The 16,310-nt window shown below is 50.8% G+C and overlaps 1 protein-coding gene across 3 annotated transcripts in view; it reads right to left on the bottom strand.

The window, feature by feature from the left end:
• ELL (elongation factor for RNA polymerase II) overlaps nucleotides 1–15,934 on the bottom strand; it is a 63,382-nt gene extending 47,448 nt beyond the window's left edge. The window contains exon 1 of one of the 3 annotated variants that reach the window (XM_059696155.1): nucleotides 15,613–15,934. In XM_059696155.1, the coding sequence (XP_059552138.1) occupies nucleotides 15,613–15,837 (225 nt within the window). In that variant the 5' untranslated portion in view covers nucleotides 15,838–15,934. The remainder of the gene's footprint in view (nucleotides 1–15,612) is intronic. The other 2 variants (XM_059696156.1, XM_059696154.1) reach the window with 2 other exon arrangements.
• Between the last annotated feature and the right edge of the window lie 376 nt (nucleotides 15,935–16,310).

Below are 16,310 nucleotides of genomic sequence, written 5' to 3'. Positions count from 1 at the left end.
CTTAGCTTGTTTGGCTCAGTGGATAGAGCGTCAGCCTGCAGACTGAAGGGTTCCGGGTTCGATTCCGGTCAAGGGCACATGCCCAGGTTGCAGGCTCGATCCCCAATAGGGGGAGGCAGCCAATCCATGATTCCCTCTCATCATTGATGTTTCGATCTCTCCCTCTCCCTTCTTCTCTGAAATCAATAAAAATATATTTAAAAAACAAAAAAAGTAAACAGGAACCTCCCAATCCACTTGCCCTCCTCAAGGCAGTGGAAGAAGGGGAAGCCACCCAGAACCCTGTGGGTCCTGACAGCACTGTCCCCACTAGAAAGAATGGCATGAGGGGGCGACCACCCTTAAATCAGCCTACTTTGGACTACAGCCTGAAGACAGGCATGAGACCTGTGCAGGAGGGGGAGGGGCAGGAGGACAGGAGCAAGGCACACCCTCCCCTGCTGAAGGTGCCAAGTGGGCTACATCTGCCCATAGGACCAGAGGAAATTCCAGGACAATGGCACAGCTCCTGCCTACCCAGTAAACCCCAAAGGGCAGTTCTTGACCTGCAGGGCTTCCAGGCCACTCCCACCTGGAAGAAAGCCCATTTTCTACACCAATCACCTTGTAATCCACAGGGGACACAGAAAGCTAAACCTAAAGTATAGATTCTGCCCCATCTGAACTCTTTTTTTTTTTTTTAAATATATATTTTATTGATTTTTTACAGAGAGGAAGGGAGAGAGATAGAGTTAGAAACATCGATGAGAGAGAATCATCCATCAGCTGCCTCCTGCACATCTCCCACTAGGGATGTGCCCGCAACCCAGGTACATGCCCTTGACCGGAATCGAACCTGGGACCTCTCAGTCCGCAGGCCGACGCTCTATCCACTGAGCCAAACCGGTTTCGGTGCCCCATCTGAACTCTTGACCATTAATTAACCTCAGGTGACTGCAGGACGGAGCCCAGCCCCCTCCATCACCCTCTGGACCGTTGTTATTGTTGTTGTTGTTGTCTTGTGTGTGTTTTTTGGGGGGAGCGGGGAGAGACACAAGTCCTGCTACTGGAAGAGTAAGAAGGTGATAATGGCTGGGGAGAATGAGACACCCAGGGCAAAGCCCATGTCACCCCTGCTTCCCCAGCTCTCAGCCCCCACTGCTTGCTCCCCCACAGGTGCTCTAGGCCAGGGGTCGCCAACCGCTGGTCCATGGACCACTGGTGGTCCATGAGGTCCAAAAGGTTGGCAACCACTGCTCTAGGCCACCCAGGGTACTCACTCCCATCTTACAGACCACAGACCTGACTAGGGCTGGGCTCCTGTACCTCACTGCCATCTCCACTCATCCAGAGCAGGGCCAAGCCGGTTGTCCCTGACCTTCCTGTTATCTGCGCCCAGGTGACCTGTTCGAAATCTTCCCTCAGGCAGGTCATGAAGCCAATCCAAGTCCACCTTAAGTGTGGGAGCCACCATGCCCCCATTCAACTGGGGTCAACTGCAAACAGGGGAATCCTGAGCCCACTGATGATCCAACAGGTGTTGGAGGCCCTGCAGACCTTAACTCTCCTGAACAGTCACATAACAGTGTATTTTAAAGGCTCTAAGAACAAGTTCACACCAATCAGGATGGCTACCATAATAAAAACAGAAAAGAACTAGAGTTGTCAAGGATGTGGAGTAGTTAGAACACTTATGCATTGCTGGTGGGAATGTAAAATGGTGCAGTTACTATGGAAAACAGTCTGGCAGCTCCTCAAAAACGTTAAACATAGAATGATCATATGATCCAGCCATTCCACTTCAGGTTATATACCCAAAAGAACTGAAAGCACTGTCTCAAAGAGATGTTTGTACATCTACATTCACAGTAGGATTATTTACAGCAGCCAAAAGGTGTAAGCAACCCGTGTCCACTGACAAAATAAGTAGATAAACAAAATGTGGTCCATCCATATGATGGATTATTCAACCACAAAAAGGAAGAAAATTCTTTTTTTTAAATATATTTTTATTGATTTCAGAGAGGAAGGGAGAGGAAGAGACAGAAACATCAATGACGAGAGAGAATCATTGATTGGCTGCCTTCTGGACGCCCCCTACTGGGGATCGAGCCTACAACCCGGACATGTGCCCTTGACTGGAATTGAACCTGGGACCTTTGAGTCCACAGGCCAACGCTTTATCCACCGAGCCAAACCAGCTAGGACAGGAAGGAAATTCTGACACCTGCTACAACATGGGTGAACCCTAAGGACATTTTGAGTGAAATAAGCCAGTCATAAAAGGACAAATACTGTATGATTCTACTTACATGAGGTCCCTAGAGTAGTCAGATTCATGGAATAGAGAAGCAGAATGGTGGGTGACAGGGGCTAGGGAAGGGGGATAGGAGTTAGTGTTTAATGGGAACAGAGTTTCAGTTTGGGAAGGCGAACAAGTTCTGAAGATGGATGATGTAAAAATGTATTTAATGCCACTGAATTGTACATTTTAAAATAATTAAGATAATAAATTTTGTTATATGTAGTTTATTACAATTAAAAACAATTTTTTTTTAATGCTCTGAGAGATCCCAGGTAATGACTCTTGCTGATTAATCTTTGCACTCCCAAGGCTTCCCTGATCTTCACCAGTCATAGAATGGAGCCCCCAGGGGAGTGGAATCAAGGTGGAGACGAGCCCCCCACAGTGAACCTAGGAAGGGGCTGGAGCCATCTACACTGAACAAATCAGAGCAGCCACTGCCACTAAGTTGAGCTTCTTTGCAAGAATTAACCTCAACTTCCTACCTTGGCGCCCCTTACCTTCATGTTCTCTGGCTGCCCTGCCACTGGGCCTCCCTCCAGTGCCACTCTCAGATCTCAGGCAGACATCGCCAATCTTGGCTCCTTCCCGGTTTGCTCTGTTTCCTAAAGGCACCTCCTGCCCTCAGGAAGCTGAGTTTCTTCCTTCCGGTGTCATCGCCTGTTGGTTGTCACCATGGTGCCCTCGGTTGACTTCCCTCACAGGGGCATGGGGACTGCAGAGTGAGGTCTGACCTGCAGGCGCCCACCAGTAAGTGCCAAGTTAGTCTGATAACCAGGACATGGGGGCCATGTGTATGTATCCAGGTGAGGGAAGAAGTGGGCCAGGACTCCTTAGGCTCATCATTCCCGTGATTCCTTTGCCTAGGCCCCGCTGGCCCAAGCAGGATAATGGAGGAGACAGAACCCCCACCTCAAATCCCGAGGAAGAGCATTCTTAAGTGGAGGGGTCTGGCTCTTCCAGGCTGCCCTGTGATTCCCTAATATCCACAGGCTGGAGCATAACGTGACGGCAGAGAGGAGCCACTTCACCCTAGACTCCAGGCCTGATTCTTCACATTCCCTCAGCAATGGCCACCAGCCCAGTGGACTCAGCAGTCACCCCAGACCTGGAAGGACATGTTTCCAGAAACTTGGCCAGCACTTCCAAACCCTGTCCGCTGCCCACTCCATCATCACTGCACCCAAGACTGCTGGAGGGATAGAGGAGGGGGGTGCACTGGAGGGCCCAGCTCTCTCCAATACAGTGGGTGGGCTTCAGCAGGAAAGCTGCTAAAGGAACTGAGGAAAGTCCTGGCCAGGTAGTTCAGCTGGTTAGAGCATTATCCCAATACAAGGTTTTGAGTTTGATCCCTGGTCAGGGCACATACAAGAATCAACCAGCCTGGCCAGTGTGGCTCAGTGGTTGAGTGTCAACCTATGAGCCAGGGGGGGTCACAGTTTGGCTCCAGTCAGCATATATCCAGGTTGCAGGCTTGGTTCCCAGTAGGGGGCCTGCAGGAGGCAGCTCATCAATGATTCTCTCTCATGATTAATGTTTCTCCCTTCCAGTATCCTCACCTGTTGGTTGTCAGCACTGTGACAACATATATATATATATATGAGGCCCAGTGCACAAAAATTTGTGCACTCGGAGGGGAGGTCCCTCAGCCCGGCCTGTGCCCTCTTGCAGTCTGGGACCCCTTGGGGGATGACCACCTCCTGCTGGCTTAGGCCCGCTCCCTGGGGGATTGGGCCTAAGCTGACAATCAGACATCCCTCTGGCAGCTCGGAAGCCTTCGGGGGATGTCTACTTGCCAGTGGGGAGCAGGCCTAAGCTGCAGTCTGACATCCTTAGTGCTCCTGAGGAGGCGGGAGAGGCTCCCACCACCACCGCTATACTGGCAGCCGTCAGCCTGGCTTGTGGCTGAGCAGAGCTCCTCTTGTGGGAGCACACTGACCACCAGGGGGCAGCTCCTGCATTGAGCATCTGCCCTCTGGTGGTCAGTGTGTGTCATAGTGACCAGTCATTCCCAGTCGTTCTGCTGTTAGGGTCAGTTTGCATATAACCCTTTTATTATATAGGATAGAGGCCTGGTGCACAGGTGGGGACCAGCTGGTTTGCCCTGAAGGGTGTCCTGGATCAGGGTGGGGGTCCCACTGGGGTGCCTGGCCAGCCTTGGTGAGGCGCTGATGGCTGATTGAAGCTGGTTATACCCCCTTCAGGGTGGGGGTCCCCACTGGGGTGCCTGGCCAGCCTGGATGAGGGGCTGATGGCTGTTTGCAGGCTGGTCACATCCAGGTGTGGGTCCCCACTGGGGTGCCTGGCCAGCCTGGGTGAGGAGCTGATGGCTGTTTGCCAACTGGTCAAGCCCCCCCCCCAGTGGGGACCCTCACCCCATCGAGGTTTGGCCAGCCTGGGTGAGGGGCTGGTGGCTGTTTTCAGGCTGGCCAAACCCCCGGCGATGGAAGCTCCCAGCCTCTCCTTTTTTTCTTTTTTTTTTTGTTGTTGTTCTGGGATTTATTTACCTTCTATAATTGAAACTTTGTTGCCTTCAGTGGAGCTCAGAGCTGGCCAGGAAGTGAGGGATAGAAGCTTGGCTTCCTCCATCACTGGAGCAACCAAGCCTCCTGCTCGCTCCAGCTCCATGGCCACAGCCAGCTGAAAGCAGGTATCTGGGGTTTATTTATCTTCAATAATTGAAACGTTGTTGCCTTCAGTGGAGCTCAGAGCCGGCCGCAGCAGGTGGGAAGCTTGGCTTCCTCCATCACTGGAGCAACCAAGCCTCCTGCTCGCTCCAGCTCCATGGCTGCCGGCCGCCATCTTGGTTGGGTTAATTTGCATATAGTCGCTCTGATTGGCTGGTGGGCGCAGCTTAAGGTGTAGCAAAAGTATGGTCAATTTGCATGTTTGTCTTTTATTAGATTATATATATGTTTAAGAATCATCCAATGACCCTGGTCAACATGGCTAAGTGGTTAGAGCACTGGCTCGCAAACCAATGGGTTGGGGGTTCAATTCTAGTCAAGGGCACATACCTGGGTTGCAGGTTCCCCATCCCAGTTGAGGTGCACTGGGGGAGCAACCAATTGATGTGGCTCTCACACAGTGATGTTTCTCTCTCCTCTCCACCCCCTTCCATTCTCTCTAAAATCAATGAAAAAAAATCCTCCAGTGAGGATTAACAACAAAAAAAAACATACAACAACAACAAAAAAGAATCAACCAATGAATGCATAAATAAGTGGAACAACAAATCAATGTTCCCCTTCCTTCCTTCCTTCCTCCCTCCCTCCCTCCCTCCCTCCCTCTCTCCCTTCCTCTCTGTCTCTCTAAAATCAATCAATAAAAAATATAACTTGCCCTGACCAGTTTGGCTCAGTGGATAGAGTGTCAGCCTGTGGACTGAAGGGTCCCAGGTTCGATTCCAGTCAAGGGCATGTACCTTGGTTGCGGGCACATCCCCAGTAGGGGGTGTGCAGGAGGCAGCTGATCGATGTTTCTCTCTCATCAATATTTCTGACTCTCTATCCCTCTCGCTTCCTCTTTGTAAAAAATCAATAAAATATATTTAAATATATATATATATAACTTTTTTTAAACTGGGGAAAGCCATTTCTTTATTTAAAAAAGAAATCCTTAACAACAGAGGTACAGGAACAGATACTCTAAGTTCTGAAAAACTGCACTTTCTTATTTGCAGGACAGAGGCAAGAACAGTCAACGTCCAGACCTCTCATTGATCTGACCTGAGAGACCACTGCAATAGTAAGCACTGCTTCAACCCATGATAACTGAGCCTCGGGAAGAGAGCCAGTGGCCCATTCCCCAGGCTATGAGCAGAAATGGCTGCAGCCCGACAACCAGACTCCAGTGTGTGGCATCCTTCGGGGAGATGCGTCCTTACCCTGAGTATCTAAGCTGGACGTGGCAGCAAGGAGCAAAGCTAACCCCACCCCACCCCCCACCAACCCCCCACCACACACAAACAAGCATGGGATAGGTACAGGGCACGTCCTCAGGAAAGGCGCTTCTTGCACCAACCCTCAGTCCCCGGAAGAGCTAAGGAAACACCAATGATGAATTGTGGAGGATTAACCTTGGCCCTCCATCACTGTGGCTCATTAATTTCTCAAAGGCAGAGCTGTCCAAGGTGGTCTGACCACCACCAGGACTGCCTGTTGAGGTTAATTCAGGTTGCCACTGCCCCCAGGCACTGTCACAGGGTGCAACACCTCCATCCAGGCATGGCTATGGCTACCCTAGCACCTAGAACCCTGTGTGTCGTCCTAACTCTCAAACACCCAGCTTAGGCATGACCATAAAGCCCAGTGTGTGATGGCATTTATGCCACAGCCAGAATCAAGAAAGATTAACAGTGTCCCTCCCCACCCCAACCAGGCACAGGGGGCAACCCACATCCTTCCCATATCTGACCCCTTGCCTGTCCAGCACCTATTGACCAAGACTAGTGCAATAAGGAAAACCTGGCATCCAACTGTCCCAAACAAAGAATACAATCCAAAAATCAGAATAAGAAAGGCTGCTGGGCCTGGCTGGTGTGGCTCAGTGGTTGAGCATCAACCCATGAACCAAGAAGTCACTGGTTCAATTCCTGGTCAGGGCACATACTGGGGTTGCAGGCTCAATCCCCAGTAGGGGTTGTACAGGAGGCAGCCTATCGATGTTTCTCTCTCTATTCCTCTCACTTCTTCTCTCTCTAAAGATCAATAAAAACGTATTTTCTTTAAAAAAGGAAGGCTGCTGGCTCCCACAGCTGCCACATCTGTTCAAAACCACCTTCAAACTGCACTATCAGGACACTGGCAAGAACCTGATGACCTCCATGCCCTGGGACAAGGTGGCAACCCAGAAAGATGTGGCTCCGGAGCAGTGATGTCAGTGGCAATGGTGCCCACCTGCCACAGACTCGTATTAGCTCTCCTGGCCACAACAGCCTTCCCTTCAGCCAAGGGTGACTCCAGAACCCTATGTGTCGTCCTAACTCTCAAACACCCAGCTTAGGCATGACCATAAAGCCCTGTGTGTGATGGCATTTATGCCACAGCCAGAATCAGGAAAGATTAACAGTGTCCCTCCCCACCCCAACCAGGCACAGGGGGCAACCCACATCCTTCCCATACCTGACCCCTTGCCTGGCCCTCAACACTGCCCCAGCACAGGTCTCCCTGCCTCTAGGCCTGCCCTCTCTGACCATTCACCCCCAAAGGCCAGAACCCGTCTCTCCCAGGCCTTGATTGCAACACCTGCAGCCTCCTACTCCATTCAGGCTGCCCAGGGACACAGAGGTGCCCCTCCCCACACATCAGCGCCTCTGCACAGCACTCAGGACAGGGACACGGCTCTGTGCAACAAGGAAGTCTAGGATCAATGCAGTGCTGGAGGATAACCTGTTAGGCTCCACACTGCAAAGACTTAGCCACTAAAGAGTAAAGCTTACCACTGTAATAAAAAACAGAGCTTACACAGTGTCAGGAAAGACATGATACCTAAGACTAGAGGCCCAGTGCACGAAATTCATGTACAGGTAGGGTCCCTAGGCCTGGCTGGCAGGGCCAAGTGGGGCCTTCCAGCTGCCTGCCGGGGCCTTCCTTCATTCCGCACTGCCCCCTGGTGGCGAGCGCACCTCATAGCGAACGATCAAACTCCTGGTCTCCCAGTTGAACTCCCAAGGAAACACTCTGCATATTAACCTTTTATATATATAGACTAGAGGCTCGATGCACGAAATTTGTGCAAGAGTAGGCCTTCCTTCCCCCAGGTGCCAGCACTGGCTTTCCTCTGGCACCTGGGACCAGGACTTCCCTCCGGCCGCTGGCAGGCACCCGGGACCCAGGCTTCCCTGGCAGCCCCAGCTTCATCCAGAAGGTCATCAGGAAGGATGTCCGGTCTAATTAGCACATTACACTTTTATTATTATAGATTATACAAGTACATCAGTGTGGTAACACAGTGCCTGGACACAAGACATAGCAAGTGCCAAGGGCCAACAGTAGCCATGGGAATAGAGTATTTAGTTATTTTGCCAGTTTTCTACACTAAGCTATACTGCTTTTATAGTAACAAGAAATAAATCCCTGACAGAGTAACTCAGTTAGTTACAGTGTCGTTGCAATATGCCAAAGTTACAGGTTCAATCCCAGTCAGGGCACATACTAGAATCAACCAATGAATGCATACTAGAATCAATCAATGAATACTAGGTGTACCAGTTAATAATGTGGATTTTTTCAATAGATGGAGTTACACATATGTTGATATATATGCGATTTGATATGTATATTATGTTGTATTGACAGCAAGCTTCAAACTTCGTATGTCAAATTTGCTGAAGGTGTTAACATCATAGATATTTTTACGCTTAAAAATGTCGAATTTCGCCCTGACCAGTTTGGCTCAGTGAATACAGCGTCGGCCTGCAGATCGAGGGGTCCCGGGTTCGATTCCGGTCAAAGGCATGTACCTTGGTTGTGGGCATATCCCCAGTGGAGGGTGTGCAGGAGGCAGCTGATCGATGTTCCTCTCTCATCGATGTTTCTAACTCTCTATCCCTCTCCCTTCCTTGCTGTAAAAAATCAATAAAATATATTTTTTTAAAATGTTGAATTTCATGCCCAAAAAAATAGCATTTGCGGGAACTTTTAACTCATTACTTTATTTTGAAGAAAAAGTTATCATAGACTTCCAGAAACTTCTCAAGATACTTGTGAACGCTGGTTTAAACGCTTTAAAAGTGATATTTGGATGTGAAAGACAAGGAACGTCCAGGTCAACGGAAAAGTTTGAAGACCAACAATTACAAGCATTATTGGATGAAGATGCAAGTGAAACTCAAAAACAACTTGCAGAAAGATTAAACGCTCAGCAAACAATTTTTCCGACCGCTTACAAGCAATGGGAAAGATTTTAACCCTTTGAGTGACAACCAATGTCCTAGGAACTATGCTAAAAATTGCCAAGGCATTTTTGCTGATTTTACAGCAGTTTAGGAAAAAAATTATGAATCGCAAGTAAATGAAGTTACATATTCAAAAACTTAAGGAAACCTTTACTACATTTGTTTTCATCTTTGACATATACTGTTTTCTGATTGTATTATAAAATACTAATAGAAAAAAAAATTGCCGATAGCGCTCCCCGGCACTCTAGGGGTTAAAGGAAGGAAAATGGGTGCCGCATCAATTGAACCTAAGACAAATGGAAAACCGAAAAGTCATCAGTAAAATGTTGCTTCAACGGCACGAAAGAAAGTCTTTTTTACATCGAATTGTGACTGGTGATGAAAAGTGGATTTAATTTGAGAATCCCAAATGCACAAAATCATGGGTTGATCCAAGTCAACCATCAACATCGACTGCAAGGCCAAATCGCTTCAGAAAGAAGACAATGCTCTGTGTTTGGTGGGATCAGGAAGGTGTGGTGTATTATGAGCTTCTAAAATCAGGTGAAACCGTTAATACTGATCGCTACCGACAACAAATAATCAATGTGAACCACGCTTTGATCGTGAAACAACCAGAATGTGCCAGAAGACATGGCAAAGTAATTTTGCTTCATGATGACGAACCATCACACACTTCAAAACCAGTTAAAGACACGTTAAAGGATCTTGCCTGGGAAGTATTAACCCACCCCCCATATTCACCAGATCTTGCTCCTTCAGATGACCACTTGATCCAATCGATGGCACATGCGCTTTCTGAGCAGCACTTCAAAACGTAAGAAGAAGTGAAAAATTGAGTCTCGGAATGGTTTGCATCAAAACAAGAAAAGTTCTATTGGGATGGTATCCACAAATTACCTGAAAGATGGGGAAATGTGTAGCTAGCAATGGACATTACTTTGAATAAAGCACTTTTGATGTTTCTCTTGAAATTATCGTGTTTTCTTTGATTACATAATCGGCCATTATTAAACGGTACACCTAGTACATAAATAAGTGGAACACCATATTGGTGTCTCTCTCTCCACTCTCCTCCCTTTTTCCTTTCCTTTCCCTCCCTCCCCCTCTCTCTCTCTCAAATCTATTTTTTAAAAATCAACTTTCTACATGTGTCACTTTTAAACAGGGGTTTGGTGAACCCATGAACTTTACAAACATGTGGGACTCCCTTTCCAGAGTCCCCTGACCAGGTGACTCAGCCATGGCCTGGAGGGACCAGACCCAAGAATATAATTAGCCTCAGACTCCATGCAGCTACTTGGTGTGGGGACAGGAGAGCTCCCCTCTGGACAGTTAATGTGGACACCAGCTTCTTTATTAAAATGTGAAGTGACAAAACAACCACAAGACATGGCTGTCCATATCACTCACTTGTTTGGGGGGACGGGTTATTCTCAAAAGCGTTCCTTTGTACTCAGCTGGCGTGGCTCAGTGGTTGAGTGTCGACATATGAACCAGGAGGTCATGGTTCGATTCCCAGATTCTAGGTCAGGATACACCCCCGGTTGCGGACTCACTCCCCACTGTAGGGATTGTGCACAATCCGATCCAGGAGGCACCCGATCAATGATTCTCTCTCATCATTGATGTTTCTCTCTCTCTCCCCCTCTCCTTTCCTCTCTGAAATCAATTTTTTTAAAAAGTATATATATTTTTAAAAAGTGTTCTTTTGTGCTCTGGGGTGACCGCAGAGCAGCCACATATCACTGGAGATGAGATCTTCTGGCCGTGCAGCTCAAACCAAGAAGAAAGTGATAAAGGCAGAGAGAGCGGGGAGTGAGGCCCTAAAATCCAAGGACAGGGGAGGCCAAACCCCGAAGGCACAGAATGGATTGCCAGCTGCGCCTTGCCAGGCCGAAGGGACAGGGCTCCTGCCACAGAGAAGCAGATTCCCCAAACAGGGTCTGCTCCAGCCCAGAGCCTCGCACACAGAGAGAAGTGGGCTTGTTTTTCAAGAATTCATTAGGGATGTCACAATCCTGGAGTGATGTCAAAACTGCCTCAAGGGTTATGAACTCTGGCCTTGAAGATGAGTCAACAGAGGGTGGGTTTCAGAGAGCAGCCTGCTGTTTACACACAATCCCCTTGGAGATCTGCATGCAGTTGGAAGGCTAGTCCAGGGTTGTGACAGCAGGCAGGCTGGCTCCTCACAGAGCCTTACAGCCTCCAGCAGAAACCACCAGCACTCACCCGGTGCCCAGAATGCTCCCCCTCTTCAGCACCTATGAGACATAAGCATTCTGAGAGGGACTCACTCCACCCAAAACCATCCAGTGCCCACCTTGAGACACACAAGCAAACTGAACCCTTATGGCTCCCTGCCCACAGGACCCAGCACAACCCTTCAGAGGGGGTATTCTGATTCCGCCTTTGGGAGATTCCTTCCAGTGACTCCACCTCCCAGAGTCTCCACCCATTTCTTCACCACTCCACCACAGGGCTGATGGGACCAGAGGAAGTAATGCGTACAGCTTGGGACAGGTTACTTTCATCTTCAGACTTTCTTGGGGGAGAGGGCACAAGACAGACCCAGACAGCAACCCCAGGCATTTGCAGAGCCACTCATGTTACCAACACTCACAGGAGCCTGAAACACTGGCATTTTAACTAGGACTCTAGACCACCATGGGACTCCCTTTCATAGCTGTGTCCCAGTGGCTCAAGATCCCTCCCAACTTGAGTGGGAACCTGGGCCAGTGAGGCCAGTCTAAGTGACCTCGGGCATGCAACAATGCTTCTCAGAGCCCAACTGCCCCCAAAGCACAGTGGGAACAGGAAGCCAGCCCTCCTGCCAGTGTTGTGAAGAACAAAGTGGTTTACAGGGGCCTGGCCCACAACCAGGAGGGGCAGTGCCACCTAGTCCTAAAGGTGGGCCATCTGTAAAGCAGACAAGGCTAGCAAGAAGCTCCCCTGATAGGGCCAAGTGGGGCACCCCCCAGAAAGGGGAGCCAAGCCTGCCTCCCAGAGCTTTACTGTGGGAGGGGAACAGAAGCTAAATTAAGGCTCCTCCTGCCACTGGTGCCGGGCTGACATCCACGCAGCCGCTCCCTGAGCAGCAGCGAGCAGCACCCAGCACAGCTCCAGAACAGTCCAGGAGTATTCACTGCAGACCTCCTGTGCTTCCCCTTCCCGAAGACAAAGTCCTGCAGCCACCCTCTACAGCGTACTGCCCCCGCCCCCCCATGGCCTCTCCAGCCCCTTATGTCTCAAGGCCTGTGCACCTAGTTTTCCTGGACCCCTCACCCAGCAGACCTCAGCTGTGGCATCTCCTAGAAGCGCCACTCTCAATCACCACCCTTTCACATCACCTGTCCCTATGCCATCATGTTGCCCCATTTTATTTCCTTCCTGACACTGACCACTAACAAGTTCTTCGTGTTGATTTCTGTGCTGCCCTGTTCATTATGTCTCTTGCCTCTAGAACAGTGGTTCTCAACCTTGGCTGCACATTAGAATCACCTGGGAATCTTTTTAAAATCCTGATTTCTGGGCCTCATCCTCTGGAAATTCTGTTTCTTTGTTATGGGGTGAGGATACAACATTAGTAACAAAGAAACAATTTCCAGAGGATGAGGCCCAGAAATCAGGATTTTAAAAAGATTCCCAGGTGATTCTAATGTGCAGCCAAGGTTGAGAACCACTGCTCTAGAATGTCAGCTCCTGGCACTAGGGCAGCTGTGGGCAAACTACAGCCCGCGGGCCAGATCCGGCCCGTTTGAAGTGAATAAAACTAAAAAAAAAAAAAAAAAAAAAGACCGTACCCTTTTATGTAATGATGTTTACTTTGAATTTATGTTAGTTCACACAAACACTCCATCCATGCTTTTGTTCCGGCCCTCCGGTCCAGTTTAAGAACCCATTGTGGCCCTTGAGTCAAAAAGTTTGCCCATCCCTGCACTAGGGGCATGCCTTGGTCACTTGTGAATGTCCAGCTCCTCAGTCGTGGATTGTGTCCACACTTCCTCAGTCTTCTCTCCCAGAAGTAACCCAACACAGCAAAAAAGGAGAACCACAGGAGTAGCTCCTTCAGGACTCACTTGAATTTTTATATTCAAGGAGAAACTGCATGAAGCCCCAAGTCTGGATGGCTGGTGGCTGTGTGTATTACCACATCTTCACCCTCCACCAAATTCCAGGCAGGCCACTAGGTCTGCACAAAGGCAGCTCAGAGTTCAGATCCTGCTGGAGAGAGAAATTTCAGGGACTTCTACGGGAGCTGCTCCAACAGCTAGGGTTACAAGAAGTTCCTGTCAGTCCCCTGCCACTTCTGAATTTGTACAAGCCTCTTCACAATTAAAAAGTAAAAACAAAAATCCTCTCCACAAATTGCCACTGGCAAACCATTTAACCACAACACGAGAGAACAGGAAACTCTAGACACTATTAACAAAGCTGTGCACCTAAGGTTTTGTTAATAACCAATACACTGTTCTGGTCACACAAACAAGTTCTTCAAGTCGCCTTCCCCATGTCCAGCACCCAAAAGCACCAAAAGCACCTGAGCCGCTCTCATTTTAGCCCAGTTTAGCACATTGCCCAATGGGTATGATTCAATACAAAAATTGCCAAGTCACTTAAATTTCCAGACAGCTTCTGAGAAAAACACAGGTTTGGGTCCCCCGAATTTTAGCCCAGGCAGCCAAGTTGGCCAGGATGGCTGGAAGAAGCTCTTTGAGGGAGTCCCTTCTAGCGACCGACTCTAACGTACACAGCTGGGCTCCATGTGGAACCTGCCTGAGTCTGCAGTTACTTACCTTCACCCTCACAGGAGGAAGATCTAGCTTTAGTGAGGGGATGTAACCAACACCCTAAATTAAAAATAGCTGCGTGACAGCATGAGGTGAATGCACAGGCTGGCCTTCCGGAGGACCCATGGATCCAGCAAGGGCAGCATGACAGGGAAGGCGGGGCTCCTAACCCACAGTGACCAGGTACCAAGTTCACCTTATTTACATGACTCATGAGCTCTCCCACAGCTGCCTCTAGGAAGTCTGCCTTCCTGCAGGACAAGTCACTCAGGATGGAATTCTGCAGCGAAGGGAGGCTCAGGCCAACCACCGTGCCCCTACCTCCTCCTCCTCCTCTTCCTTCTCCTCCTCCTCCCCAAAGGAGTGCCTCAGCCTCACCTTGAGGGATCTTTCTGACAAGATGAGAATTCGCTCTTACAAAAAAGATCAGGTTCCCCCATCTATTAAGGGGAAACTGAGCCATCAGAACAGGAAGAAAATTGCCCAGAGAGGTGGGAAAAAGCACGGGAAGGGTGGGCACCTGGGAAAGAACAGGGGAAGAAATTCCCAGTTCAGCTAATGGTGCTGAACAAGTCCCGGGCAGGAAGAAAGCCACATTCCTTCCTAGTTAGTCTCTCTCCACACCCGCCCAAGGCCCCCTCACCCCTGGTACACACAAGCACTCACACCGACGGGCCCTCCTCAGCCACTTCTGACTACAAGCCCCCGCTTTCCAGGCGGGAGGCAAAGAGCTCCTAAACCACTTCCCCGCAGGACCTGACCGCTGGGCACCTGCCACTTCTGTCCTAACACAGACTGAGTGCCATGACACACACAGAAGTGGGAAGAAGCAGGTCTGACCACAGTCCCAGCTGTGCCCCGAAGTCAGGCCTGAAAGAGGGTGCACAGCAGCCTCTTCCCCACCCCCGGCCCCAGGCCAGGTGGCAGAACTGAAACATCTTGAACTTCCCCAGATGGGCCCAAATGGACCCCTGAGAAGTTCAAAGCCGGCAGCCAGGTGCAGCGGCCGGAGCCCCCTCCCAGGTGCCCACCACCGGCTCCCAGCCCACAGACACAGCTTCTTCCCCACAAAACACTTCCACTCTCGGAAGGAGGTCTAAAGAAACAGGGTCACCTGGGGGAGGGGGAGCAGAGAGGGGGTAGTTTCAGAAAAACTATCAATATCTACCCAAATTCCGCTTCCCGAGAACCCAGAGTGATCCCAACTCCAGCGGCCTCACTGGAAAGACTCGAAGACGGCGCCCCCACACAAACGGAACGGGACCCCACAGGTGCCTCTCTGACCCATCCTAGCGAGGACTCTGACGGAGAAGCCGCAACCCCACCCCCACCGCTCTCCCCGGGCCAGGTGAACAGGTAAGTTCTGGGTGGACAGGAAGGGGTCCCGGACGCCTCCAGGTGCCACACAAACGCCCCCCTGGGTCAGGCGCGCGAGTTCCGGCCCCTCCGCCGGCCTGGGCCTATCGCCATGTCGCCTCCCCGGACCAAGGAGGAACGTGATTCTCGCACCCTGCCGGCCAATGGATCCACAAACAGCACCCCGAACGCCGGACCCCGCGCCCCGAGGCCCGGACGCCGGGCGAGGGGCACGCGAGGCCGGCCTGCACCCCGACGTCCCCGACGGCCGCACCGCTCACCTGGCTGGCGCGGTAGGTCTCAAAGGCTCTCAGGGCACTGTCGGTGAGCTTCACGTGAAACACGGACACCTTGCTGCTGTCGCTCACCCGCCCGCACGACAGCCCGTAGCTCTGATCCTCCTTCAGTGCCGCCATCTTGCGACCATTGCTACCCGGCCCCCCTTCCCGGCTCCAGAGCGGGCGCGCCGGCCACGCCCCGCCCCGCCGCCTGCTGACGTGCTGCATTATTCATGAAGCGCTGCCCACGCCCTCTTCGGATCCAGCGAAGTTTACCGACGACGCCACACAGCCGTCCGACGTGCTGCATTATTCATGAGACGCGGCCGGCCACGCCCCCTGCAGCCCTCACGAAGCCCATAAGTCACCGCCCCGACGTTCTGCATATTTATGAAGGCGGGGTGGCCCAGCTCAGGGGCGCACTTCCGCTCCTAGACTCCGCCCCGACACGCGCATAAGTACAGGCCCCGCTCATAAATATATTATTCATAAGTTTGACTCAACCAGGCGCGTCGAAGTCCCGCCCCACCAGCCACTGGGTGATGTGATGTATTATTTATGAGGTCTGTTTGGCTTCTGATGAGTCTTAATAAGTGGAGGGGGCGGGGCCTGCGCAAAACACGTGGAGGGCGGACCCAGCAGCTGGTCGGGTGGGTGGGCGTGGCCATGCAAACCAGCGCGCGTTGAACGCTGGGTTGAAC

The sequence above is a fragment of the Myotis daubentonii genome, chromosome 5 (genome assembly GCF_963259705.1).
Source record: "Myotis daubentonii chromosome 5, mMyoDau2.1, whole genome shotgun sequence".
NCBI lineage: Eukaryota > Metazoa > Chordata > Mammalia > Chiroptera > Vespertilionidae > Myotis > Myotis daubentonii.
The sequence above is the reverse complement of the archived record's forward strand: the minus strand, read 5'-3'. Positions and strand labels throughout refer to the sequence as shown.